This window comes from Microtus pennsylvanicus, chromosome 7 (genome assembly GCF_037038515.1).
Source record: "Microtus pennsylvanicus isolate mMicPen1 chromosome 7, mMicPen1.hap1, whole genome shotgun sequence".
Classification (NCBI taxonomy): Eukaryota; Metazoa; Chordata; class Mammalia; order Rodentia; family Cricetidae; genus Microtus; species Microtus pennsylvanicus.
Window position 1 is genome coordinate 3,565,141 of NC_134585.1, and position 27,676 is coordinate 3,592,816.

At 54.5% G+C, this 27,676-nt stretch overlaps 1 protein-coding gene across 1 annotated transcript in view; it reads left to right on the plus strand.

The window, feature by feature from the left end:
* The window catches only part of Itpr3 (inositol 1,4,5-trisphosphate receptor type 3), a 78,699-nt gene that overhangs the window by 6,545 nt on the left and 44,478 nt on the right, over window positions 1–27,676 (plus strand). The window contains exons 2-8 of the mRNA XM_075979648.1: window positions 11,447–11,517; window positions 21,736–21,857; window positions 23,251–23,337; window positions 24,543–24,701; window positions 24,822–24,920; window positions 25,336–25,419; window positions 27,487–27,633. Of these exons, the coding sequence (XP_075835763.1) occupies window positions 11,447–11,517; window positions 21,736–21,857; window positions 23,251–23,337; window positions 24,543–24,701; window positions 24,822–24,920; window positions 25,336–25,419; window positions 27,487–27,633 (769 nt within the window). The remainder of the gene's footprint in view (window positions 1–11,446; window positions 11,518–21,735; window positions 21,858–23,250; window positions 23,338–24,542; window positions 24,702–24,821; window positions 24,921–25,335; window positions 25,420–27,486; window positions 27,634–27,676) is intronic.

The window sequence follows — 27,676 nt, forward strand, 5'->3', positions numbered from 1 at the left end:
GAGCCTGGGGTCAGAGGGATGCTGCAGGGCCTGTGGGAGAGGAGTTGGTGGGGGCAGAAGTGAGATTAGCCCCCACCCTGTGGTGGAGGGTGTCGGGTGGGTGGGGCCTCGCTGCTGAGACTTGTCCTTGAGGTGACAGGAGATCCTAGTAGCAGGGATGTTTTAGCCGGCAGGTGGGCAGAGGCAGAGGCAGGGGCAGCAAACAAATCTCAGCCTGCAGCTGCTGCAGGTGCTTATTTGGTTAGCAAATCCTTCCCGCATCTCTCCTTCAGCCAGCTGGCCATCGGCTCTAACTCCAGTCTTTGGGACAGCCAGTCTCCAAGTGTCCAGTAGGAGATAACTTGGTGACATGGGTCAGAAATAGGAAAGTCAGATATCCTCAGGATGACGCCAGTGACGTGGATGGCTGTGGTCACGGGCTGTCAATCATGGATAGCTTCTGCCGTCCCTTGAGCCCTTCACTAGCAGCTGAGAACCACCTACATTTTAGGGAAAGCTATCTCTAGGTGGGACTGGGGGTGTGGCTCAGTTGGTACAGTGCTTAAGGGCATATGTGGAGCCCCGAGTCCCATCCCCAGCACCCTAGAAAATACGGCGTGGTGACACCTGCAATCCTTGCACTTGTGAGACAGAGGCAGGGGACCGTGAGTTCTAGGTCAGCCTTTGCAGCTAGGCTGTGCTGCACGAATCTCTGTCTCACCAAAACCCATCTGTGTATGTGTTTAATCCCAGTACTCGGGAGACAGAAGCAGGTGGATTTCTGAGTTCCAGGCCAGCCAGGGCTACACGGTGAGACCATGTCTCAAAAGAAATAAACTTCTATGCTCACATGGACCGACAGTGCTGGGTCCCAACAGCATCCTGTGATCTCAGTCCATGGTCCAGTCGCTTAGTGTGCCGTGAACCTCCGCTTTCACCCGGGATCCTGCGTGGTCAGTGTTTGGCCCTTATGCCTCCCACTTGCCGTTGAGTCCCCAGCATCTGGCTTTGGGCTCCATGCCTCTCGGTCAGTTTCCCAGAGAACTCTGAGGAGGTCTGGAGGGGGTGTGCTGGGCCTAAAGTTCTGCCCTGCTGAGGCACCTCAGCCTACTCTGCAGATGGGGCAAGCTGGGCATTGCTCCTGTGTGACAGACTGCAGGCCCAGCGGGCTCGGAGTTGAGGAGAGGCCAGCAGAGTTTGTCCTCCCTGTGGGCCCGTTTTCCTTCTGGTGCCCCTCATAGATGTGCCCTCCTGTGCACACAGTGGCCTACCTGATGCTGCTGAGCCGGAAACCCAGGCCTGTGGCAGAGGAGCCCTCGGAACCCTGGCTGGAATCGTTACTTCTGAGCCAAGCTCAGCCATCTTTGTGGCCCTTCTGGGGAGATTCAGAGTTCAGGGCTTATTGTCCCCTCTTGTCCCTGAGCTCCCTGAAGCCATGAGCTGTGCTGATGTTGAATTCTGTAAGTTCCATATACTACCTGGCCCTTCACGTGCCACAGGGTGGCTTCTTTGTGCCGATGGGCATCGGTAAAGAAAGGGATGCTGTGTGTGTGCGCGCGCGCGTGTGCTTGTGTTGTGTGTGTGAAACAGAGGAAGTAGTCTAAGACTCAAGCCAATGAGTCTGGGTTTCTTTTTCTTTTTTCATTCATTCATTCATTTATTTATTTGCTTTTTTGAGACAGGGTTTCTGTGTAGCCCTGGCTGTCCTGGAACTAGCTCTTGTAGACCAGGCTGGCCTCCAACTCAGAGATGCACCTGCCTCTGCCTCCTGAGTGCTGGGATTAAAGGCGTGCGCACCACCGCCCTGCTTGAGTCTGAGTTTCTCTTCCAACATCAGATCCTATCCAACAGGCACAGCTCCGAATGTCTGGAGAGGGCTCCCCAGACCTCCCCGGATCCCTACAACTCATCTGGATGGTCTCAGGGTGCCTGCTGATGGAAGTGGCCTTCTCTTGCGCCACTGGCTCTGGAGGGGTAGCTAGTGCCCTGGGCTTGTGTGCAGGACACCTGGGCTGGGAGCTGCCACTGTGTGTACCTTGTATGCAGCTCGGCTATGGTTCTCTCCTTCCCTGGGTCCACTACGGATGGGGGGGGCTCTTGGGGGCTTCCCGCTGCCTGTGCTGTTTTCTCTGAGCTGGTCAGTGTAGACTTTGAGTCAGGCTCCCAGGGAGGCACTGCCCTACTTCTCTCTGGAGCCCTTCCTCCTCCTTATCTAATCTCCAGCCTGCTCCGACCCACCCGGCTGCCTTTCCCATGGCTTCCACCTGGATCTCAAAGTCCACTGTGTGCCAAATGGGCCAAAGCAGGTCCTGAGACGAAGCCTTCTTTGGACCAAGGTCTTGTGTCCAGGCAGGCCTGTGCTGCCCCGTGGATAGAAGGCTAGCACCAGGGCCTGTCTTTAGGGCTTCTGTGTGGCCGGGGCCTGATGAGCAGGTGTGGACATGGGCACTTAGCCGGGTGGGCACGACTCCCTGAGGGTAGATCACGCTCTCACCAAGGCTTTGTTGATGAATAGAGTCTGGCTGTCTGTGTGTGTGGACGCGTGTACCCCATCAAATGTCTCGCCAACTGTATGGCCCAGGTGGCTCCTGCCCGGCCACCCTGGACAGCACAAAGAATAGAGTAAGAAACCGGATGTAAAAATGATGTGTAGATTATAGAACTCAGCACATCGGAGGGTCGATCTGATGTGACCTTAGCCTGGGTGCTGTCGGCTGCCAGCTGAGGGTAGGTGGGTGTTAGGGGTCCAGCTCAGCCCTTGGAGGGGGCAGGATTGGAGGAGACTCCTGACCAAGTGAGGGGAATTGACAGTAAGACCAGGGTGGAGAGTAGGGGACCTCAGACAGAGGGATCCTGGGGGGCGGGGGCAGCTGAGGAGTTGGCATGGGTTCTGGTGCCAGCTGGACTGGTGTGGTAAACACAGCTGCCCCCCACGAGGGGATACGGGTGCTGCACCTAGAGCTGCAGTACCACTGGGTGGGGAGAAGTAGGGGAGCCTTTGTGGGTCTCCACCCACCCTGGGCATCCAGCCCAGGCTCAGTGCTCTGGCTGTAGCTGCTGAGGCAGGCTGGGGCGAGGCCATGCTCACCTCCCTCGGTGATGGTGGGTGGTTGGACGTGGGGAGTTTCGCTTGGGACTGGGTGGGGTATGTGGAACCAAGGCCCAGTTGGCAATCTGGGGGCCCTTTTCTCGGCTGTCACCAAAATTACCTGTCTGGTGTCTTCAGGCCTGCTTCTGGTCCCGGTTTCCTGGTAGCCCATCTGATAAGGGCTTTCTGGATTATCTCTTAGTGGCTTCACCCTCTCCCGCTTGGTCAGGTAGCACTGGCTTGGGGTGCTTCAGTTGTACTGCTCAAGAAGAGTAGAGGTGAGGCTTGTAGAGGTGCTGGGGTTCTCTGGAGTCTGTAGATGCTGGAGACGCTCAGCAGTGGGTTGAGTGTGTGTTCTGCTTTTGCAGAGGATGGGGATTTAGTTCACAGGCTCACAACCACCTGTGTTTGCAGCTGCAGCGGGTTAGATGCCCCCTTACAGGCTCCATGGGACCTGCACACACATGGCACAGCTCACACCTGCGCACACGTGGCACAGCTCACACCTGCGCACACGTGGTACAGCTCACACCTGCGCACATGTGGCATACGCTCACACCTGAACACGTGGCACAGCTCACACCTGCGCACACGTGGTACAGCTCACACCTGCGCACATGTGGCATACGCTTACACCTGAACACGTGGCACAGCTCACCTGAATACACGTGGCATACGCTCACACCTGAACACGTGGCACAGCTCACACCTGCGCACACGTGGCACAGCTCACACCTGCGCACACGTGGTACAGCTCACACCTGCGCACATGTGGCATACGCTCACACCTGAACACATGTGGCACAGCTCACACCTGCACACACGTGGCACAGCTCACACCTGCATACATGTGGCGCACGCTCACACCCACATACATGTGGCGCACGCTCACACCCGTGCACGTGTGGCACATGTCCATACCCGAACACATGTGGCACACACACGTGGCACACATACGTATGAGCTTATTATAATTTGGTTTTTAGAGACACGGTTTCTCTGTGTAACAGCTTTAGCTGTCCTGGAACTCATTCTGTAGACCAGGCTGGCCTCAAACAGGTCCGCCTGCCTCTGCCTCCTGAGTGCTGGGATAAAAGGCGTGTGCTACCCCTGGCATTTTTATTAGTTTTTAATACTTTTATGTATGTGGATGTTTTGCCCACATGCATGTCTGTAGTACTTGTGTGCCTGGTGCCAGTGGAGGCCAGAAGAGAGCGTTAGATCCCATGCGTCTGGAGTTACAGATGGTTGTGAGCCACCGTGTGGGTTCTGGGAATCAAACCTAGGATTGTAGTCGTGCTCTTAACCACTAAGCTATCTCTCTAATGAATAAAATAAATCTTAAAAAAGAGAAGAGCAGGGAACCATCCCCGAGATGCCTCTGGTGGGGGGTGTTGATGGATCCCAGCGGGGTGCTGGGCTTCTCGCCCTGAAGATCCCCTGCCCCTCCTCTGTGTCTCCACACGGGGGGGGGGGGGGGGGGGGTGGCAGCTCCTCCACGGCTGCTGTTGGCCCCGAGCCCTCAGCTTCTGGGCTGATTTCCTTCTCTGCCTATGTGTGGCTCTGAGTGGCCTCATGTGTTCTCCCTGCTCAGAAGACCCCAGGCTCTGTGTGGGCTACAGAAGCTGACCGATGGGGACGGGGACAGATAGACAGCCATGTAAACATAGCCAGGCTGATCTTTGCCGCCCACTAGACAAACACGTGTGTACGCTCATTTGCATAGCCTGCTGGAGTGACCCAGGTGGGGTCTCAGGGATGAAGAGAAGGGTCCTGGGTCAAGGTAGGTTTTACTGAGGGAGGGTGCTCGGACCTTTCCCACTCCCCTTTCCCACAAGGCCTTGTATACTGGCCAAGAGTAGGTGGTAGGACTGCCCCCATATGACTTTCACATTTCCTCAAGGCTCTAGAATGCTTGGCAGGGGCTTGTGTAGACCCTGGTCAGTGTCTCTCCCTCCTGCCACAATGTCTGTATCCCCTCCCTTCTGGCTTTGCTGAGAGCCTGCCAGCTGGCCTGATTCATACGCTGTCTTACAGGAAATTCTATGCATTATTCAAGGCCCCAGTGGCTCCCAGGTCCTCACACACCTGGTCTGTTGGCTGCACTCTGACCTTCCCCATCCCAAGTCCAGACAGAACCACCGTGGTGGTGCCACCAGTTGGCACCAGTGCATACATACCCTTCTGTCCTTACCCGTCTCAGTGTGTGGGTCTTAACTCCCCGAGGCAGGGACCCTGTCTTTCCTGGCTCAGGTCTCTCCACAGCTGGTAGAAGGAATTATTTCACCTACTCAGTATGCATTCTATGCGGCCTGCACTGCAGGTCTGGGCACCGGGGATGCAGAGGACACATGTGCACCCCTGTCCTTACGGGATCTGCATGCCACCGACGGCGGCAGTGAGACTAGTCGGGACCAGGTCAGAGCCAGAGCGAAGCAGCCACTGATTACATTTTCTGTTTATGGGGGAGCCCCATGTCATGTAACGCTGTGTTAGATCACGTAGCCTGGGCTGGCCTTGAACTTGCTATGTAGCTAGAGATGACTTTGAACTCCTGATCCTCCTGCCTCTACTTCCCAAGAAGTGGAATTAACACATATGTGCCACCAAACCGGCCTACAGTGCACAATTTAAAAAGGGGTGGGGAGAGGGTCTTTGTGGGTGGGTCCTTTGAACTAGGGCTTGCCCGAAGTGAGGGAGTCTGGAAGCAAAGGATACTGGGACAGGAAGGGGCGGGGCTACGGTCCCTATAAGCTTGAGGAGCTGCAAAGGCTGTGGGGCTGAACCAGAGTGGGCCGGGAGGAAGTCAGAATACGACTTTAGGAAGTTGGTTCTTCTACCATGTTTGTTTTATGGCTCCAACTCAGGAGTGGTGGCAGACACCTTCCCCGCTGCCACCCCTGTGGTTACTCATGAGGTTGATTCCGGAGGACCATGGTGCTGACCTGATCTGACTTAACCTTTTTGTCCAATCTGTGGTGCTGAGGATGGGCCCTGGACCATGTAGGCTGAGGGGGTGCGCCCCCAACCTTGACTTCCCTTTGTTTTCTGTAGGGAACAGGCAGGCACAGGAGGAGGCGGGGAGGGGAGAGGCGGTTACAGTTGAGATTGGAAAGTCCTGGACTGGGGATGGTGCCAGAGGTGATGAGAAAAGCCCGGGTTCTGCTTCTGTTGCAGTCTGGGACAGGATCTCACCTAGTCCAGACTGGTCTGGGATTCACTTTGCAATAGAGGATAGCCTTGATTCGGATCCTCCTGCATCTGCCTGCCTGCTGGGATTGCAGACATCCACGACCATGTTATTTTATTCAGTGCTGGGGTTCCCCAGCACTCTGGGCAAGCTGAGCTACACCCCCAGTCTTCTCCACGCCGCTTTGAGACAGAGTCTCTTCCTATAATGTGGGCTGGCTTTGATCTTGCCGTATAGCTGCAGCTATTTTAAGAGAGGGGCTGGGGTTGGTCTGAAGTTTTGGCCAAAGAGCTTGCAAGGGTGGGGTTGTCGTGATGGGACAGCATGAGGACCACTGGTGGACGAACAGGAGCCCAGCGGTACCGACTCCATCTGTGCCTTCTGAGGAGAGCGGTTGAGAAGAGAGTGTCCTTGGGACAGGAGTGTAGGAACTGCCAGGGAACATATTAGCCCTTCTGGGGCCGTGAGTGTGGCTGGCGTGACAGGAGTGCTGATGAGGAGGCAGAGTGCCCGAGGCCGGGAGGCTGAGCAGCCTGTGCCCCCTTCCCTGCCTGGCGCTGTCGAGGGCTTTCCTAGCACCTGCTAGTACTGGGCAGCTTGGCTTCAAGGGCCAGCTCTGTTAACCTTTCTATGCCCCGGCTCCCTGCTTGCAAAATGGAAATAATAGCAAAGTAGTTTTAGAAAATTAAATAGTGTATGCAAACATCAGGCAGCTTTCCAGCTCCCCGGGCCACCAGCAGGGCGGCCTATTATTCGACTGAACTCCTACACCATCTGCATGGAGCTAGTGCCAGACGACACGGGCTGAGGGCCGTGTTCCCACTCTCGATGCCAGTCAAGTCACCGGTCCGGGCCTCTGGCTTTTCTGATTGACACCTGTGAATCTGGGGACCCTGGAACGGGCCTTCATGTTTGGTGACCTGCCACATTGGCTCATAGAACTCGGCAGAGCTATTTATTGTGGCCGGTGAGATGGCACAGTCGGTAAAGGTGCTTGCCACACACACACACACGACGAGTTAATAAATGTAATGGGGGAGGGTTTTAATTAATAATTACTGATTTCAGGGTCTGGTGGGCTAACTCAGTTGGGAAGTGAGCCCACTCCCGGAAGGTGGAAGTCCATCTCTGCCCTCCGCATGTGTCCTGCACACGTACACATATGCACATACAAAGATTTAAACAACACAGCTGCAGGGTTAACATGATAGCTCAGAAGGCTATGGTCCCTGCTACCAAGCCTGATGAGCTGCGTTTGATCTTGAACCCACATGGTAGAAGGAGGGAATTCGTTTTGGTGAGATATCCTCTGGCCTCACATGTCTATGCCAGGGGTACGCAGAGAGACCCTGTGTCAGAAAACAGCGAGAGAGTAATTCAGATGAGCCAGCAGGAGAGGTGGGTAAGGCGAGGCGTGGAATGGGACGAAGAAATGCCCTTCTAGGTCACGCTAGCCTCCGGTCACCACTGACCAACACTCCCTGAGCTCAGTCCTTTTGTATTGTGTAGCGGCGTAAACGAATGCAGACAGTTTGTAAAAATATATATAGTTTTAATGTAGAAATAGACTTACAGAACCACCGTTCCCGCGGAGACCAGGAAAGTAGAAGAGACAGCTCGGAGCACCTCGCCAAATTTATAGGCAGACATTAGCCCGAGGCGAACACGCCCCCTAAGGGGCGGGACTTATCCCTACAGTATTGACCTATCAGTGTATGATTGATGACATCACTGATTGACCATCAATAGCCTCTGTGCCCCCTCCTCCGCCAGGAACAGATGAGGAAGTCAGGACTGCAGTTTCTATCTCTAACCACAGGAAGGTTTCCCAGACTCATCCTCAGGGGCTTTCCAAAAGTCATTAATAGAAATCCAGGTGAAAGGCGTGGTACCCGACCGACCTCCTGCCATTCCTGTGGCTCTGGGGCTTGGATAGAGACTTGGGGCAGAATCCCATATGACAATAAAGGTGATCCGTTGCCCCAGTCATGAAGGTGCTAGGGTTGGGGCTGTCACCAGAAGCTGGAATGAAGCTCCTATATTGGTTCTTCCTATCGGTAAGGACCAGGACAGCAATGTGCGGATTTCCCACGGAGCTCAATGGGGCACCAACTGCCGGGACTCAGGGCAGAGGTGCAAGTGTTGAAAGGAGGTAGCTGGGACTATGGGCACGGGCGAGATGCCCTGGCTGCGTAGAGAAGAGCCAGGGTGGAGAATGTAGGTGTACCGATTAGTTTCCGTCAACTTGACACAAATCATGTGGGAAGATATCACCTAACTGAGAATCTGCCTCCATCAGAGGACCTGTAGGCAAGTCCGTGCGGCGTTTTCTTGATTAATGATTGATCTTGGAAGGCCTAGTCCACTGTGGGCGGTGTCGCTCCTGGATAGGTCGTCCTGGATTGTATAAGAAGAAAGTGGATGAGCTATGAACAAAGCCAGTAAGCAGCGTTCCTCCACGGCTCCAGCACTGAGTTCCCTCAGTGATGGCCTGGAACAGGGAAGTGTATGCCAAATGAACCCTCTCCTCTCCAAGCTGCTCTCGGTTATGACGTTTATCACAGCACGAGAAAGCTGACTGGGCCGTCAGGGCTCCTAGGTTTACGGTTTGTGGCTTTGGCAGAGTGGTGTTTTGAAGTGTAGGAACCTTCAAAACCACAGTGCAGTGACCACGTCTGGAGCGATGCCGGGATCACGTGGGGCTCTGCCAGGAAACAGGCCCCTGAGAATTTGTGGAGGTCACATCCTAAGACCTGGTTAGTCAACCAGGGTGTGCAGAGTGGAGCGGGCTTTGAAACTTGTGACTTCAGGAAGCCATTAATGTTTAGATGCTGGTTTCTCCTTGGTGAGATGGTGCCAATGGCCAGTTCTTCACTGGGAAGTTGGTGGAAGTTCAGGAATAATGCTGCACAGTGCTGAGATAGAGCTGGTCTTGACCGTGGTCAGACAGCTGGTCTTGACAGTGCTGAGAGAGAGCTGGTCTTGACAGTGGTCAGATAGAGCTGGTCTTGGCCGTGGTCAGATAGAGCTGGTCTTGACCGTGGTCTATGACCATCTCTTTCCTGGAGGCTGGGACGGAGAACTTGAAGCATAGGTGGATGGATGGTTGGGTAGGTGCATGGATTCATGTACAGGTGGATGCAATGCATGGATGGTGTATGTATTGGGTAGGTGCATGGACGGGTAGATGGGTGGTTGCACGGGTGAATGGGGAGATTGGTGGACGGTGCATGGACAGGTAGATGGGTGGTTGCACGGGTGAATGGGGAGATGGGTGGACGGTGCATGGACGGGTAGATGGGTAGTTGAGTGGGAACGTGGGTAAATGAAGAGTAGTAGGGTCGGCAGGGGTGGATGCACGGATGGTTGGTAGGCGCGTGGGTACAGGATGGATTGATAGACACATGCATGGATGGATTGATGCATGGGTAAGTGAGTGCATGGATGGATTGATGCATGGGTAAGTGAGTGCATGGATGGATTGATGCATGGGTAAGTCAGTGCGTGGATGGATTGATGCATGGGTAGTGAGTGCATGGATGGATTGATGCATGGGTAGTGAGTGCGTGGATGGATTGATGCATGGGTAGTCAGTGCGTGGATGGATTGATGCATGGGTAATGAGTGCATGGATGGATTGATGCATGGGTAGTGAGTGCGTGGATGGATTGATGCATGGGTAGTCAGTGCGTGGATGGATTGATGCATGGGTAGTGAGTGCGTGGATGGATTGATGCATGGGTAAGTGAGTGCATGGATGGATTGATGCATGGGTAGTGAGTGCATGGATGGATTGATGCATGGGTAAGTGAGTGCATGGATGGATTGATGCATGGGTAAGTGAGTGCATGGATGGATTGATGCATGGGTAGTGAGTGCATGGATGGATTGATGCATGGGTAAGTGAGTGCATGGATGGATTGATGCATGGGTAGTGAGTGCATGGATGGATTGATGCATGGGTAAGTGAGTGCATGGATGGATTGATGCATGGGTAAGTGAGTGCATGGATGGATTGATGCATGGGTAGTGAGTGCGTGGATGGATTGATGCATGGGTAGTGAGTGCGTGGATGTATTGATGCATGGGTAGTGAGTGCATGGATGGATTGATGCATGGGTAGTGATTGCGTGGATGGATTGATGCATGGGTAGTGAGTGCATGGATGGATTGATGCATGGGTAGTGAGTGCGTGGATGGATTGATGCATGGGTAAGTGAGTGCATGGATGGATTGATGCATGGGTAAGTGAGTACGTGGATGGATTGATGCATGGGTAAGTGAGTACGTGGATGGATTGATGCATGGGTAGTGAGTGCGTGGATGGATTGATGCATGGGTAAGTGAGTGCATGGATGGATTGATGCATGGGTAGTGAGTGCATGGATGGATTGATGCATGGGTAAGTGAGTGCATGGATGGATTGATGCATGGGTAGTGAGTGCATGGATGGATTGATGCATGGGTAGTGAGTGCGTGGATGGATTGATGCATGGGTAAGTCAGTGCGTGGATGGATTGATGCATGGGTAAGTCAGTGCGTGGATGGATTGATGCATGGGTAAGTCAGTGCATGGATGGATTGATGCATGGGTAAGTGAGTGCGTGGATGGATTGATGCATGGGTAGTGAGTGCGTGGATGGATTGATGCATGGGTAGTGAGTATGTGGATGGATAGGTGAGGATTGGCATATGATGGACCCCACCCCCACCCCTGAGATTCAGGATTCAGTTCCCAGCCATGGCTCTAAGAGGGAATTTCAGACCCTAGCTTAGGTCCTGGCTGAGTCTGGGAAGCCTGAAGTTTATTCTGTCTGTCTGTCTGTCTGTCTGCAGTCTCTCATCACATTTGCTTTTTGTCCTCACTTTCTCAGACTTGCCTTCTACCTTCTCTCCCATGCTCTGTCCCTCATCGGCTCCCACCTTCCACTGTCTTTGAATCTTGACCTCCGTTCCTCTCCCCGTCCTTCCTGCCCAAGCTGCAGGGTCTTAGGAGTTACCTTTGCACTGTCTGAGAGTCCAGATGTGAGCCAGAGGGACCTTGCCTTTTAGTGGCCGTGCCAGGAAAGAGAATGACCCGTGTGGGTGATGGAAGCAATGCCAGGGGTGGTCCCTGGTGCTCCCGGAGTTCCCTGCTTCAAGGGAGAGGTGCCTATTGCTCCCTCTAACTGGGCTGCTCTGTCCCCTAGGCTGGTGGATGACCGCTGTGTGGTGGAGCCTGCAGCTGGGGACCTGGACAACCCCCCCAAGAAGTTCCGAGGTAAGACCTCCACTCTAGCTGTGAGTATCCCTCCAGGGCCGCAGGGTCCCGGACCTGGGTCTGTCACCTGCAGTCTGCCTGAGAGCACCCTCTTCGGTTCGCGTCGACCTTGGCCTGACTGTATTGTCTTGGCATTGGCTCGTTTCTGCTTTTCCTTCCAAGACCACATCCCCTCCCCTGGCACACCCACTTCTGGCCAGGAGCCCATTTCCCCCGAATTCCTGGCCACTCACAGGGTTTTCTTTGTCTGTGTGACTTTTTTTTTTTTTTAAGGGAATAAAGCAGGGAAAGACAATGGCTCAGACCTCAGAAGCCCAAGGGAAAGCCCTTCCCTGTGCCTCAGTCTCCCCATTCATGGGGTGAAGGGACTGGACCTCTTAACCCTGTATATCTACTTGCCTCGGGCTTTGTGTGGCTCCTGCTGGATAGAACCCCAGAGCCCAGACATGACCATATTCTACGACCCTGGTAGTGGGCTCCACAGCCCCGGCAGTAACGGGGCTGGATGAATGCCAGCCTGGCTGTCCTAGGCCAAGCAAGGGATTGCCTGTGAGGGCTGAGGCTGACATGCACCAGACAGTCGGAGCCTGGGCGTGGTGGAAGCAGGCAAGAACATGCCAGATGATGCCACCAGGTCGGCTGCAGTGTGGTTGCTCTTCTGGGAGAGGCTGGTGGGAGACGTCATCGTCTAAATGCTGGGCAGGGGTGGGGCTAAGAGACCTAGATGGCATCCTTTGACTGCTGCTGGGGTGGAGGTGGCCTCCTGCTGTCTGTTGGGGATGTAGTGGGGAGTGGTAGGGGTTCCTGGCCCCAGAGGGCCTTGCCTCAGTGCTTCTCCGTCCACGCTTTCGTCATGACCTCTGAGTCGGGGCTTTGTCTAATAAGCGGATGCCATAGGCTGAGGCGTGTCTCAGCAGCTGTGTGGGATGACCTCTGGTCCTGACCAGCCTTTCTCTGCCCCACGCTGGTTCTGCATCGGGCTGCCCTCCCTCCCTCTGCTCCCCCAGTGACTAGCCACCCCTCACCTCTGCACTTGGCCGTCCCTCTTGCCCTGCTCACCCTCGCCTCACCCTGCTCTCCTCCGTGTCAGTGGCTGTTCCTGGTGTCAGTGTGACCGCCCCTGGCTCCTGACTCTTGGCTCCAGGTCCTGTTTAGTTTTCTGCATAGCTTGACTCCAGCGCGCTCTGTGTTCCGTTTGATTTGCTTATTCTCTGTCTCTCTCGGGGTTTTAGCTCAGTAGGTTCACGCTCACTGTGTAGCCAAGATGGTTTTGAACCAAATGCTTCTACCTCCCGAGTGCTGGGGTTTCGACCACTGTGTGCGTAGGCGCCTGCAGGTCACGGTGTACGTGTGGAGGTCTGAGAACAAAGTCTAGGGATCTTCCTGTCCTGGTTAGGATTGAACTCCAGTCTGGCTGTCATTTGTGCCCCTTACCAGAACGTTGGCTCTCCCAGGGAGGGTTTTTTTTCTAGTTTTAGTGGAAGTTTCTGCCTCCTAGCTCTTTTTTTTTCGGTGGGGGAGCGGAGAAGAAAAGAGAGAGAGGGAGATGGGAGGGGACAGAGAAAAGTGAAGGTCCCTTGGGGCCCCTGGCAGCTGCCAGGGCAGGGAAGGGATTGTGTGGACTGGCAGGTGACAGGGAAGTGGGCGTGGTAGGGGAAGATATGCCCTTGGCGTCCAGTGGACAGTTTGGGGCCAATTTTTGACAACAAAAAGCCACTTAGTAAAACAAATACCCTTTTGACTTCTTGCATTCTTCCCACGCCTCCAGCTCCTCCTCTATGGTTTCTCAAGGCTTGGGTACAGGACCCCTGAAGGTCCTCTTGACCTGTACAGTGAAGTATGACAGAGTGACCCGGAGTCCACCCACCACCTTCTGGGTGCTTTGGGGGGGGCTGCAAGAGGTCCCCGTGGTCCCGCTGGGGCTCGAATGATACCAGCCAGCCTTGGGCAGGATCCGTGCTCTGCAGCTTCCGGCTGGCAGGTGCAAGTTTGGAACATTAGATCTTGGGACTAACATTAGATGCAGGACTCCAGCCTCTGCAGACGGAAGCTCAGGCAAGTGCCTCCCACCCGAGGCCTGCCATTTGCTGGCTCCCTGGCTTCCTTCCCTGCAGTACCTTGGCCTTCCCACGGCAGGGTGTGGGGCCATGGCAGGTATCTGGAAGTTGCCAGGTCGTCATGGACTTTGTTCTGGGATCCCCAGGCATTCCGCCCTCCCATCCTGGGATGAGCCCAGCCCTTGCTGACTCTTCTTGCCCACAGCTCACTGCCCAATGCCTTTCAGTCCCTACCCCATGTACCTTCCCGCGAGCCCTCATCAGTCTGCTTTGGCTTCTGTGGTTTCAACTCCATCCACTGTTTGCCTCACCCCAAGCCTCAGCTTGTCTGGGGAATTCTTTCCAGACTTGGCAAGGGTCTGGGAGGCCCAGTCTGCGGGTGCCAGTGGTGCCTCCCCCCAGCCCAGCCCCCTGATGGCTGTTCTTGCTGTGGGTGTTGATGGTGTGTTCCCTTGCTCCTCCTGCGAGGCCAGTGTGGGAGCTTCCGGGAAAGTTCGGGACGCTCAGAGTGCAGGCCTCTGGGCACAGACACCTGGACTAGTGTGCTGAGGTCACCTCATTGCTCAGACTGGTGGGAGGAGGGGCTGCAGTGTCAATTCCTCTGCTTGCGTAGCTGGGTGCCCTTCCTCCAGCTTTCACCCCGCTCTTCCAGAGCACCCCCAAGCCCTTTGGGAGCTGATGAGGTAGCACAGTGGTAGAGCGCTTGCTTGCCTAGCGTGCCAGGGGCAGTGGCTCAATCTCCAGTGTCACAAAACAAAACATACTCAAAGCCAGAGGAAGTGACCCGTGTCTGTAAGACTAGTGGACCGTGGGTCTCATACACCTTTAATTCTGGCACTCAGAAGGCAGAGGCGGGCAGTTCTCTGATTTCCTTGTCTAAATAGCAAGTTCAGACCAGCCAGAGCTATATAGTGAGACCCAGTCTCAAAAAAAAAAAAAAACCCAACAAAAAACAAAAACCAAATAAAACAAAACAAAAACCAAAACAGAATGATCAAGGAAGTCTTGGGTAACTAGCTCTGGTCACCACATGAGTTAGCTCACGCACACATGAAAACACACACATACACACACGTGCGCGCGCACATACACTCACTTGTGAAGTTGGTTCTGTCGTTCAGGGGCCGGGTTTAAAGTGTTTGCCATTCTGACCTCGGGATAGAGCGGGAACACACAGGGCAGTTTTGACCTGGGCTGATGGTGCCCTCTGTGCCGATCCGTTGTCCTGTCCTATGAGATGTATCCCTGCTGCGTGTGGCTTGAGGCCGCAGCCTATAGCGTTCCGTGACGGGCTAGCCTGTTAGTAAGTGCTGAGCTCAGTTTCCATACCCGTCTCCTTGGCTCGTGTGCCAGGGTTTCTCTGAGTTCCGTGAGGGGACTTGGCGGGGTGGGAAGAACACTCCTCTGTCCTGAGAAACGACCCTGCATCCTTTCTCTGAGGCGACCCCGTGGACTTGTGCTTGGGAGAGTTTAGAATCAGTTCTCTGGACTCTTGTTTTTTTTTTTTTGGACTCTTGTTTTGAGACAAGGTCTTTCTCACACTGGCCCAGATCTTGTGACCTTCCAGTTTCTGCCTGCCTAGTGCTGAGATCACAGGTGGACACCCTACCTGACTAGTTGCCTGGGGCACCCAGGTACCAGGGCTCACCCCACCAGTAGAGGGCGCACTCTTGGGAGTGGCTGGGTGATACTGTCTTCTGTCCACTCTAGGCTGTGGACAGTTGGCTTTCCATTGCCCACGGATGCCTCCGTCCATGCCCCTTCTCCAGCAGGCCATGTCAGAGGCTACTGATGTATGCCACGGCTGCAGGCATTATCCATATTCGGCTTAAATTTGTTTTTCAGATCTCTAGTGCGGTGTCTGCGTTCACATGGAGAGGTCGGAGGTCGATACTGGGTGTGCTCCTTAATTGGTCCCCCCTTGCTTTTTGAGATAGGGTCTCCTCCTGTCTTAGCATCCCTAGGGCTGGGATTACAGGCATCTGTTGCTGTGCCTGGCGTGGATGCTGAGCACTGAGCTCGGGTCCTCACACTTGTGTGGAAGGACTTTCTCACCGAGCTGCCTCCCGGAAGCCCACAGTTGGATAGCTGCTTGCCTGGCATTTGTAAGACCCTGGGTTCAGTTCCTAAAAGTTCAGTCTCTCCTCTCTCTTAAATATTTATCATTATTGCCCGGCAGTGGTGGCGCACGCCTTTAATCCCAGCACTCGGGAGGCAGAGGCAGGCAGATCTCTGGGAGTTCGAGGCCAGCCTGGTCTACGAGAGCTAGTTCCGGGACTGGCACCAAAACTACAGAGAAACCCTGTCTTGAAAAACCAAAAAAATAAAAAATAAAAAAAATTTACCATTATTATTATTATTATTATTATTAGCTTATTTATTTTTGTGGCAGTCTCACTACGTGCTCCTGGCTGGCCTGGAACTTTCTATGTAGACTAGGCTAGCCTTGAACTCATGGAGATCCGTGGGCCCCTGCCTGTCGGGTGCTGGGATTTAAGGCTTGTGCCACAGGTAGATTTATTTCTGTCTAGGGGTGTTTTGCCGGCGTGCTTGTCTGTGTACTACATGTATGCAGTTCCTGTAGAGGCCAGAAGAGGGCACTGAATCTCCTGAAACTGGAGTTACAGTTGTGAGCGGCCATGTATGTAGGTGCTAAGAATTGAACCCAGTTCCTCTGCAAGAGGAACCAGTGCTCTTAACTGCTGAGCCATCTCTCCAGCCCCTCTTTTCTCTTTTTCATTTAAAAATTCATTCTTTTTGGTTCAAGTTCTTGGGAAATGATGTGAATTTAGTATTTGTACAATTCACCACTGTCTGGCTAAAATTTCATAGCTTTAATTATTTTTTAAAAATTACTTTTAATTGTGGTAAAATATACTTAATGCCAGGCGGTGATGGCGCACGCCTTTAATCCCAGCACTCAGGAGGCAGAGGCAGAGGCAGGCAGATCGCTGTGAGTTCGAAGCCAGCCTGGTCTACAAGAGCTAGTTCCTGGACAGGCTCCAAAAGCTACAGAGGAACCCTGTCTCGAAATATATATATATATTTACTTAACAAAAAACTCCTTTGCTAGAGCTGGAGAGATGGCTTGGCAGGCAAGAGCACCAGCTGCTCTAAGGGCTGGGTTTCCAGCATCCATGGTGGGCGGCTCATGCGGCCTATAATTCTAGCGCTGGGGCCCTGCACCCTCTTCCGGCCTCTGTGGGCACCTGCACTTGTGCATACATCCATATACATAATTAAAAATAGTACATCATCTTTAGTCGGGTGCTGGTGGCGCACACCCTCAGTCCCAGCACAGGGAGGCAGAGGCAGGCAGATCTCTGAGTTCAAGGCCAGCCTGGTCTACAGAGCAAGTTCCAGGATAGCCAGAGCGACACAAAGAAACCCTTTCTCAAAACACCAAAAACGTCTATAAAAGGAAAAAAAGATCTATGCTCTGTGTGTGCGCACACACGCTCGCGTGGACACACGCGCTTGTGTATTTGTGTGTTTAGAGGGATGGTCAAGGCTAGTTTTGAATTCTGATCCTTCTGTCCACTCCCCAAGTCACAGGCCTGAGCCACCACCATGCCCCACGCTATCTCAACCATTTTCAAGCATTTAGTTTGATGGCATTCCAGATGTCACGGTGCAGCCATTGCTGTTACCCCAGGCCCGATTCTGCTTTCTGGCCACTTAGGAACTTCTATCAGTGGAAGCAGCATGTCCTCTTGTGCCCGGTCTGTCACTTGGTGTAGTGTCCTCAAGGTGTAAACGGAGGTTTCTCATCCTGCCCTGTCCTGCTGTTTCTAAATAACCACTCAGAGGCTTAATATGAAGTACAAACTGTTTGGCCTATAGTTCAGGCTCTTACTTTTAAATGAACCCATTTCTGTTAATCTGTGTATTGCCACGTGGTTGTGAATTTTACTGGTCTGCTAGCGTCTTGTTTCTTGGGCAGCTGTCTGGTGTCTCCCTCAACTCTTTCCCCCCTGTATTCAGTTTGGCTTTTCCACCTAGCTATATTCCACCTCGCTATCAGCCAAAGCAGCTTTTATTATCAACCAACGAGCAACATATAGTCACGGCATATAGAAGGGTTATAGGTCCATCCGTGTCGTGTGTGTGGTGAGGGCCAGGATATTTGTCGTCTGTCTCATTCTTTCTCCCTGTCTGGGGTTCTGTTTGTTGTGACACAGGTCCTAATTCTGTATCCGTGGCTGGTCTTGAACTCATTGTGTACTCTAGGCTGACCTCCAACTTGGCAGCAATCCTCCTGCCTCAGCCTGTGAACTGCTGGCATCACAACCATGTACCTCCATGCAGAGCTTCAGCATTTCCTTCCCTGCCTTCATCCCTGCCCCATCCCCTCCCTCCCTCCCTCCCTCCCTCCCTCCCTCCCTCTGCATGGTGCTACAGTCACCGAGTGCCACCTGAAGCCATTTTCCTCCCACTGCTGTATGGCCTCCCTGTGCCTTTCCAACGTGACTTGTTTCAGGGTACCCACTGGGGACCCCACGGGCTGCTTTCCATCTTTTTATCCCGTTGCAGAGAAGCACTCAGGACACTAGTCCTGTGGTGGCACCGTCCAGGGTGACGGAATGTGGAGAACACCCCGCTTCCATCTGTATTGTCACTTGGTCCCCACGCCCCCATCCACACCCCGCCAGCACAGCAGCCTAAGCACGCCACCTTGTCACCTCCTGCCAGCTGCCTGCGCCTTCGAAGGCTCTGCTTTCCCATCGATGGACCACAGTTCATGTTTGGGGCCTGTCGGGTAGCTGAGAACTTGTGTGGCCTGCTCTCCCCCAGCAACACCGCATGCGGTTGTAAACTCTGTTTTCACACTATAAACCCAGACCCTTCCAGCCATCCCTCTGTTTTAAAGAAAGGTTTATTTACTTTATTTAATATGTCTGAGTGTTTCCCTGCATGCATTTCGGTGCCCTGGGAGTGTGCCTGGTACCTAAGAAAGTAAGAAGAGGGCATCCGACCTCTGGAACTGGAGTCACAGACGGTTGTGAGCTGCTGCGTCGGTGCTGGAGTCAAAACTGGGTCCCCCGGGAGCGAGTGTTCTCGAGCCACCTCCCAGCCCCTGGCTGCCCAACTATAAAAGTTCCCCTTCCAAGGCTGGAGAGATGGCTCAGTGGTTAGGACCCAAGTTCAGTTTCCAACAGCCATTGCCTGTAAATCCATGGTTAGGGTATCTGATGTTACAGTTCTGACCTCCTCGGGCACTCCTCACATGGGGGCACACACATGCTCATAAATAAAAAGAAATGCTTATCCCAAGGGCTGAGGATGTGGCTCAGGCAGTGTGGGGCCCTGGGTTCCTTCCTGAGAGATGTCACAGAGAGTGTATTTCTAGGTTTTTCCTGAGACCTCTGGGACCTGCAGTGTTCATAGCTTGAGGCTACCTCATCCCAGGGACGATTGTGAAGGGTGAATGTGGACAGATGGCTGTAGAGTTTCTGTAGCCCCAGGTCTTCCTCCTCCTAAGTGCTGGGACTGTGGAACCCAGGCCTTGGGAATGCCTGGAAGCGCTCTGCCCTCTTGAGCACACCCCCAGCCCCGCCTGGCCTTCTGCAGCGGGCCCTGCCCTGTGTCCCCTGGACACTCCTCTACCCTCAGCCTTTCCTCGTGGTCTGTGATGCTGTGGGCTCCTGCCACCAATGCTGTGAGAAGCTTCTGGACCCCTCGGGTTCTGACACAGCTGCCTTTGGGCAAGGCACAGTGCACAGAAACTGTCCCATAGGTCCTTGGGGCATAGAGTGTGGGTGGGGCTCCAGGGATGGTCCGTGCAGGACAAGTGGATGGACCTCACAGTTCTGGGGGTTTCCAGGGAAGATTCAGGACCAGGGTGTGACGTTGCTTCACTTCCTCCTCTCTTGGGTGCAAAGATGGTTTGTGTCCACACAGGTTCTGACTATTTAGTGACATGTACTGTACCCTTCTTGGAGGCCAGGCAACCTTCAGAGTTGGGGAAGGGGCCTGGGGATGGCGCACCACTCTTGCAGAGACCGGAGTTCAGTGCCTGTCTCCCATGTCAGGCAGCTCACACCTGCCTGTGACTCCCACTCTAGGGGATCTGACGCCCTCTTCTGGCAGCCTCAGGAACTGCACTCACATGTGTATCCAGCAGCTTACACCTGCCTGACTTCCACTCTAGGGGATCTGACGCCCTCTTCTGGCACCCTCAGGAACTGCACACACATGTGTACCCAGCCCCTGGGGGAATAGATCAGTGGGGAGAGGGGTTTGCCACCAACCCTGACCAAGGGGGGGGCAACCTGGGGATGAAGTGGAGCCTCAGCATGGCCTGGAGAAGCAGGAAGACCCCAGCTGCACCCCAAAGACTGAGCAGAGCCCTCAAACACACGGGGAGCATCTTTGTAGCAGGGACACCCCTCATGCTGGGGTGCAAGGTGGGCTTAGTGCGAAGCCCTGGAGGCCTCTCTGTTTTAGAATCTCTGCTTGCCCCTCTGGTCTCCTCCACGACAATGGCCTCTCCTGACTTTTCTCCTCAACAGTTCCGGGACCTCTGTACCCCACAGGCTGATGGGAGATCAGATCTGCTATAGATCCCCTGATAGCCCGCCCTAACCTTGAGAGGGATGTGGTCATAGGGAGAGCATGCTGGGTCAGGAGGGGGATCCTGTCCTCGTGACTTCCTGTCTCTTCATGTCTTCTGCTGGCCTTGTCCCCAGAGTTTGTAGTCTGATGCTCAGCCCTAGCTGTAGAGGGTTCTTGGGGCGACCGAGGCCAGCTTCCCTCGAGGCTATGACTCTTGTCGTGTTGGGGTGTTCACAATGCACAGGGCTGCTGTCTCTCGCTGCCAGTGTGCACAGCCCATCTGTCCCCGGAGCCCTCTCTTCCCCCTCAAACTTCAGGCTCTTCCAGCCGAGGCCTCCTTTAGCTTAGTAGAAATTTAGGATACCGGTTTTTGGAGTTTGGACTTACAGAAGTGACAGGTGTTTTGTTTCTTGGCCAAAATGAAAATTTCAGTTGCGATTTCTGTTTCTGGACCTTGATTTCTGTTCTGACCAGATCAAGAGGCCGAGAAGCATAGTTTGTTGTATAAGGGTCCCCAGGGACTGCAGTGTGTGTGTGGGACTCTTATCTGTCATCTGGGGGCAGTGGAAAGAAGCTGAGCAGAACGTGGTGTTGGGAAAACAGTCCATCCTGGGCGAATGGTCTAGCCTCACCCCAAAGTGGACTGGGGGCTGTGAGCTGTCCCTTACACAGTGGGATTGTGTGATGTCCGAGTCAGCTGTGAGATGGGGTGAGCCAGGGAGGCAGGGCAATCTGGTAAGGAATACAGCAGGAGCAAGAGCTGTCCACACCTGCAAAAGCCGGCACAGACGGCATGGAGTGAGGCCTTGGAGGTGAAGAACCTGGTAGCTTCCCTAGAGGGAAAAGGGAGACCTTCTCACACCCCAGTTTTCTGAGAAGTACAAATTTCTTTTTCTTTCTCTCTCTCTCTCTCTTCCTTCCCTCTTTCTATCTCTTCCTTTCTCTTTTCCTCCTTCCCTCCCTTCCTCCTTCCCTCTCCTTCTTCTTTCTTCTTCTGTTTTTTGAGACAGGGTTTCTCTGTATAACAGTCCTGGGACTCGCTTTGTAGACCAGGCTAGCCTTGAACTCACAGAGATTCACTCTTTCTGACTCCCAAGTATTGGGATTAAAGGTGTGTACCACCACACCTGGAAAATTTCTTTGTTAAGATTTAGTTTTATTTCCTGTGTGTGTGTGTGTGTGTGTGTGTGTGTGTGTGTGTGTGTGTATGTGTATCTATCTTTGCACACGTGTGGAGACCAGAAGGTGGCACTTAGTATCTTCCTTTAATACTTTCACCCATTCCTTTGAGGCAGAGGCTCTCCTTGGACCTGGGTCTTGTGTCTCAGCTGTGCTGAAAGGCTCTTCTGTTTCCACCTGCCTCATGGCTGGGGTTACAGGTGTCTTGTGGCTGCCCATTTGATACATGGGTGCTCGGAGCTGAACTCCAGGCCTCATGAGTGTTCAGCAAGCACCTAAGCTCCAAGCCATGTCTTCAGCCTCCCCTCCCCCCACCTGGGTCTCTAGCTCTGTCCTGTCCCACAGAGTGAGCAGGAGGCAGAGACTGGGGTTCTGCCAGGGAGCTCTGAGCTCTGACTGAGTCCCCATCTCTTTCTGTCACACTCAGATTGCCTCTTCAAAGTCTGCCCCATGAACCGCTACTCGGCACAGAAACAGTACTGGAAAGCCAAGCAGACTAAGCAGGACAAGGAGAAGATCGCCGACGTGGTACTGCTCCAGAAGCTGCAGGTGTGTGCACAGGTGCACAGGGCCTGGGGCACATGGTACGGGGGTGTTAGGGACTGGGTACACAGCACTGGGTGTACGACAGGGCCTCCACTCCTCAGAGTCTGCGGCGGCTTCATGCATGAGATGAGCATTTTGAAAACCCTAATGGGCAAGACTGGTGTAAAAGTCCACGATTTGGGGCACTCCAGGGAGTGCCCGTCTAGGAACCCAATGTCTGTATAAATCCTTCCTGCCAGTTCCAAGATGGGCATAGCCCTGTGCCAGGGCACGTGACTCAGTGGTTAGATGTGGGCAACCAGTGGCTCCTGAGGTGGTGGCTCTGGGGAACCTCACTGGAGAACACTGGGTCTCGTCTTAATGTCCCGCTGCTTTATAGAGCTGCAGCCTGAGGCTCTGGGTCTGGTTGAGCCGAGGCAACCCCTAGGACCCTGACTCTCCTTCTTGGGCACAGGCATAGTGCTGTGGCACTGGCCTGGTGGACACACACACGGAATGTCCTCTGAGCATAGCTCAGGTGTGGCCCAGTGCGGACACCGACCGTAGGGGTAGCAGCTGTGACGAGCCTCTGAGGCCCCTGCCCTGGGGCCGTGGGACTGGAATAGCTGTGACCGGGCTGTGGAGGGAGGGCAGAAGGGACTGTCTGAGCTCTGGTCTCAGGGTGGGCTATCCCCAGCTTCCTCTCTACAGCCACTGTAGACTGAGTTGGGGCTGAGACCCTGGGCTCACTCCTGAGTCAGAGCCTCACACTGTAGCTCTGAAGGATCACGTGGCACACGCATAGCTCCCCTGCAGCCTCTGCAGCCCTGGCTTGATTTACCCTAGACCCAACAGCCCAGAGCGGGAGGAAAGGGCAGAGGGGCCGCTGTCCTCAGAGTGTGCTTGTCTGATGGAGGAGGCCTTTCTTCAGCAAGGGTCTGGGTTGATGGCCCAGTTTATAGGGGCTCCCCTAAGAGGAAATGGAGCTTACTTATCCTTGAGGCCATCTGAGCTGGAGCAGCATCAGGGAAGGGATCTCTGGAGGGGTCGGGGAGGGATGGCAAGTGGCCTTTGCCCAGCTTAGTCTGAAGAATGGGGGTAAGGAGTGGACACAGGCTTAAGTCGCTGGATGTGTCAAAGGCATGAGAGCTCAGGGTCCTCGTGGAAGGTGCCCTTCAGGGTGGGATCAGACTTCTTGGCCATGGTGAGCCGTGAGATCGCCTGCTGGCCGTCCTCTGCATTTGAGGCCTTAGTGGGAGGAGGGAAGGCCCCTGGATGCAGCACCAGAGACAGGGCCAAGGATGGGTGGGTGAGTGTGTGGTATGTGTGTGTGTTTGTGCACACACACACACATGCATGGTGGCGTCATCTTCCTCTGGAGCAGTTTCTGAGGGTGCCCCCCCCCCCGTGTCTGCAGCATGCAGCCCAGATGGAGCAGAAGCAGAATGACACGGAGAACAAGAAGGTTCACGGTGACGTGGTCAAGTACGGCAGCGTGATCCAGGTGTGGCCTTGGTGTAGAGCATTCCCTGCCCTTCTGTGTGTGTGTGTGTATGTATGTATGTGTGTATATCTGTGTGGATGAGTGTGTGTGAGTGAATGTGTGTGTGTGATGATATTTCTGGTGGATGGCTGCTACCACCTTTTCAACTGCACTTCCATACTGTACTGTGCCCAGGGGAGTGTTTTTAGCTCAGGGTCATGAGTGCATACTTAGCTAGGCTCTGATCTCAATAGTGTGGTGACCTCAAATTCCTTAACTCCCTGTTTACTTCACTGGTAAACAAGCCAGTCGGGCTGGAGATGGCTCAGTGGTTGCAGAGGATCCAAGTTAGATTGCCAGCTACCACATGGGGCTGCCTAACTCCAGTTCCAGGGGATCCAGTGCCCTCTTCTGGCCTCTGTGGATACTGCATGCACACAATGTATATACATGCACACAGGAAATACCTTTCTACGTGTAAAATAAAAATAAACAAATCTTAAAGCAGCCAGTGACAGCGTTTGTTAGATGAGGGTGACGGAGGTAACGTGGAAACAAAAGCAGACAGGCACCTTCAGAAGCAGAGCTGTTCCTTTAGCCAGAACTTCTGAAGTCTCTAGAAGTCTGTACAGTGTGCTTGGGCTTCAGACGGAAAGGGGCTGGGAGGTTCCATCTGCATGTCTGCCATCTCAGAGTGTAGATGCCACTGGGAGATGTACCAATCCTCTAACCAGAGCCCTAATAGTCCACTGGCATTATCGTGAAGTCAGCTTTTCTGTGCCAAGCCTCTCAGCCCACCTAAGACTTTAACTCTTCATTGTTTGCCTGTGGGATTGTAAGATTCTGTGTAAGATTAGCTAGGGCTGTAGATGGAGTTTACTTGGTACAGTGTGCTTGCCTGGCGAGCGCAAAGCCCGGGCTAAACCCTGGAGTCTCATAAACGGGGTAGGTGGATCTCTGCAAACCAACACTGAGGGGCGCAGGCAGGAGGGTCAGAACTCCCAGGTCATCCTGGACTGTGTCTGAGAAGCAATGACTCGGGTTAAAATGTGCATAATTTCTGTTTCTTCATGGAGGTGCGTGCTTGGCGGGTCGTCTCCTGAGCTGCACTTTGACAAGGTGTGCGTGTGTCAGTGCGTGTCAGCCTGTGACAGTGTGTCTGACGTCCTGTGTGACCTCCCCCCTGAGGGCCTGGCGGCCTCACTCCCGCCGCACCTCTGCCTCAGCTCCTTCACATGAAAAGCAACAAGTACCTGACAGTGAACAAGCGGCTGCCGGCACTGCTGGAGAAAAACGCCATGCGGGTAACGCTGGATGCTACAGGCAACGAGGGCTCCTGGCTCTTCATCCAGCCCTTCTGGAAGCTGCGGAGCAATGGGGACAATGTGAGCACTTGACCAGGGCAGGAAGGGGCTGGGCAGAGGGATCGCATGACTGAGCAGAGGGCGGAGACCCTGCTGGAAAATGTTTTTAATATTCTCACCTCACTTTGTCCTGTCCCAAAGGTGGTCGTGGGGGACAAGGTGATCCTGAATCCTGTCAACGCAGGGCAGCCGCTACATGCCAGCAATTATGAGCTTAGTGACAACGCTGGCTGCAAGGAGGTGAGCTGGATGAGGGGCGTGTCCCGGGGTTGAGCCCGATCCCCAGCTGTGTGTGTGTGTGTGTGTGTGTGTGTGTGTGTGTGTGTGTATGTGTGTGTGTGTGTGTGCGCGCGCGCGTGCGTGTGTGCGTTCCTCTCCACACCTCTCTGCCTCTGGTGCTGCCCTGAACCCTGGGCCTCACGGCTTCCCTGCTCTGCCTCCCAGCGTTCAGTCTCATCCTTCACTCCACTGGCCAGTTGCCACAAGGGTCCTGGCTAGGGTCTGGCATCTTGGCTTCGGGAAGCACCCAGAGCCACAACAGGAGCTGGGCTGGCTTCCCCCTTTCCCTTCCCCTCTCCCTTCCTCCTCCTTGGTCTTCAGCGCTGGCCACGCTTGGCAGCTCAGCTGTGTCACCAGCCTGCCCGCCCCCCTGCAGGTCAACTCTGTCAACTGCAATACCAGCTGGAAGATCAATCTATTCATGCAGTTCCGGGACCACCTGGAGGAGGTGTTGAAGGGGGTAAGTTCAAGTCCCTCCCAGCTGTCAAATGACAGCTCTGTTCTCTTCAGCTTCCCTCTGCCCCCAGAAGTCCCCCATGTGTCCAGCTATCTCGTCCCCCCCTTGGCTGTCCTTCTTTTCTTTTCTTGCAGAGAAACATCAGAGACCTCCCTACCCTGTCCTCCACCTCAGGGTGGCTACATCCGTGGAGCACCCTTTCCTGTCTCTGACTTTTACTCTGTGGGCCCCTTATTGTGCCCTAAGCTTTCTTTGGCAAGAAAAGGCTGTTTCTGCCTGCTGCCAGGAGCTGGTGCCTGCCCACCTGCCATGGGGGTTGGTGCCTCTTCCCTGTCCCCAGACATGCCAGTGTGTACACTGGGAGAGGAGGTGGCCGCCAGGCCAGGGAGGGGCTGGCCCAGCAGGCAGAGCAGCCAGTGCCCCTGTAGTGAATACTGAGGCACAGGGGAGAACGAGAATCTAAAAGCCAAGCTTCTGATGGAGAGACAGGTTAGGGATGGGGTAATGAAGAGTGAAGCACCCCAGCTAGAATAGTCTTGGGGGGCTGTGAGGGTGCGAGGCCTCAAAGCAGGTACCATGAGGAGGCCAGCCTGCTCCCTGCTCAGAAGCCCCAGGGGCGCCCTTCACCCCTTTCCTTCCAAGATGGCTCCCTCATCGCTCTGATTGCCCTGGCTGCCCCCATCAGCCTGGGTTGCTCAAAGGCTTTCTCCCTCTGTTCATGGAACCTTCATGTTGTCCAGGCGTCAGCCAGAGCCCAGCTCAGCCCAGTGCCCCTCCCCAAAGCTGCCCAGTGACACATGCTAGTCCCCGCTCTGGGCAGCGTGTATTAGACAGGCTCGCTTCGGGCCCCTCTCTGCCATTCCCTGTGAGATCTGGCGAGGCTGTCATGGTGTTGGGTTAGGCTCCAGGCAGGCTAGAAGCAAGGTGCTCTCCTCAAAGCCCACCTGTTTGTGCCTTCCCTGCACCGGCCACACAGTGTTTCTGGGTTCTGCTGTAGGGGCTGATGCAGTCTGGGTGCGGATGCATAGCTCATTTCCGTGTCCACCTGAGGGTCCCCTGAGCACTGCGTCTAGAGCCAGGTTCAGTGCAGGAAGACAGCCATGCTCCGAGAACCTGCTGCGTGGCCGCCCGCAGTGGGAGCAAGTGTGAAGGCGGGACTAAGGTGTGGGCCCTGGGATAGAGGCAGGGACTCTCCCACTTGCTCCGGCTGCGTGGCTCTTGGCAGGATGCCTCCCTTCTCTGCCTGGGTAGCACAGCGGTACTCCATCAAACCTTGTGATAGTTTCTGCCGGAAGCCAGAGTGGCTCCATTCTGTAGAAGGCACAGCTGAGGCTCACAGACAAATAAGAAATATATCAAGCTGGGCGGCGGCGGTGGTGGTGGCTCACGCCTTTAATCCTAGCACTTGGGAGGCAGAGGCAGGCTGATCTTTGTGAGTTCGAGGCCAACCTGGTCTATAAGAGTTAGTTCCAGGACAGGCTTAGAAAACTACAGAAAAACCCTGTCTCGAAACCCCTTCTCCTGCAGCTGGGCGGTGGTGGCGCACGCCTTTTAATCTCAGCACTTGGGAGGCAGAGGCAGGCGGATCTCTGTGAGTTCGAGACCAGCCTGGTCTACAAGAGCTAGTTCCAGGACAGGCTCCAAAACCACAGAGAAACCCTGTCTTGAAAAAAACAAAACAAACAAACAAAAAAGAAACCCCCTTTCCAAAAGTATCCCACCCCTCACAGTATTGGGGAGCAAGATTCAAACCCAGTTTTTGTCTAAGGTCTGGAGGTGAACAAGCCATGGCTACCACCCTCCAGCTGCCACAGAGAATAAAAGAAGCGGTGGGTGGGGGCTTAGAGAGAGGGGGCGGCCCTACGCTGGGAGCCTGAGAATAGGGAGTCCTTCCTGCCTTCCTGACAGAGGCCTTTGGAGGTGCCAGGAGGGAGGAGGTGCCAGGAGGGTTGGAGTACGGAAACCTGGGGTAGAGGGCTGCGCACAGTCCCCCCTCCCCGTGGCAGGCCGCATCTGGGGGACCCTGAGCCTGGGGGTGTGACTGAAGTCTGACCCCGCCCCCGCCCCCAGGGAGACGTGGTGCGGCTGTTCCACGCGGAGCAGGAGAAGTTCCTCACCTGCGATGAGTACAAGGGCAAGCTGCAGGTGTTCCTGCGAACCACGCTGCGCCAGTCGGCCACCTCAGCCACCAGCTCCAACGCACTCTGGGAGGTGGAGGTCAGAGCCCACACCGTGTTCGCTTCCCTACCCGCGAGGGTGG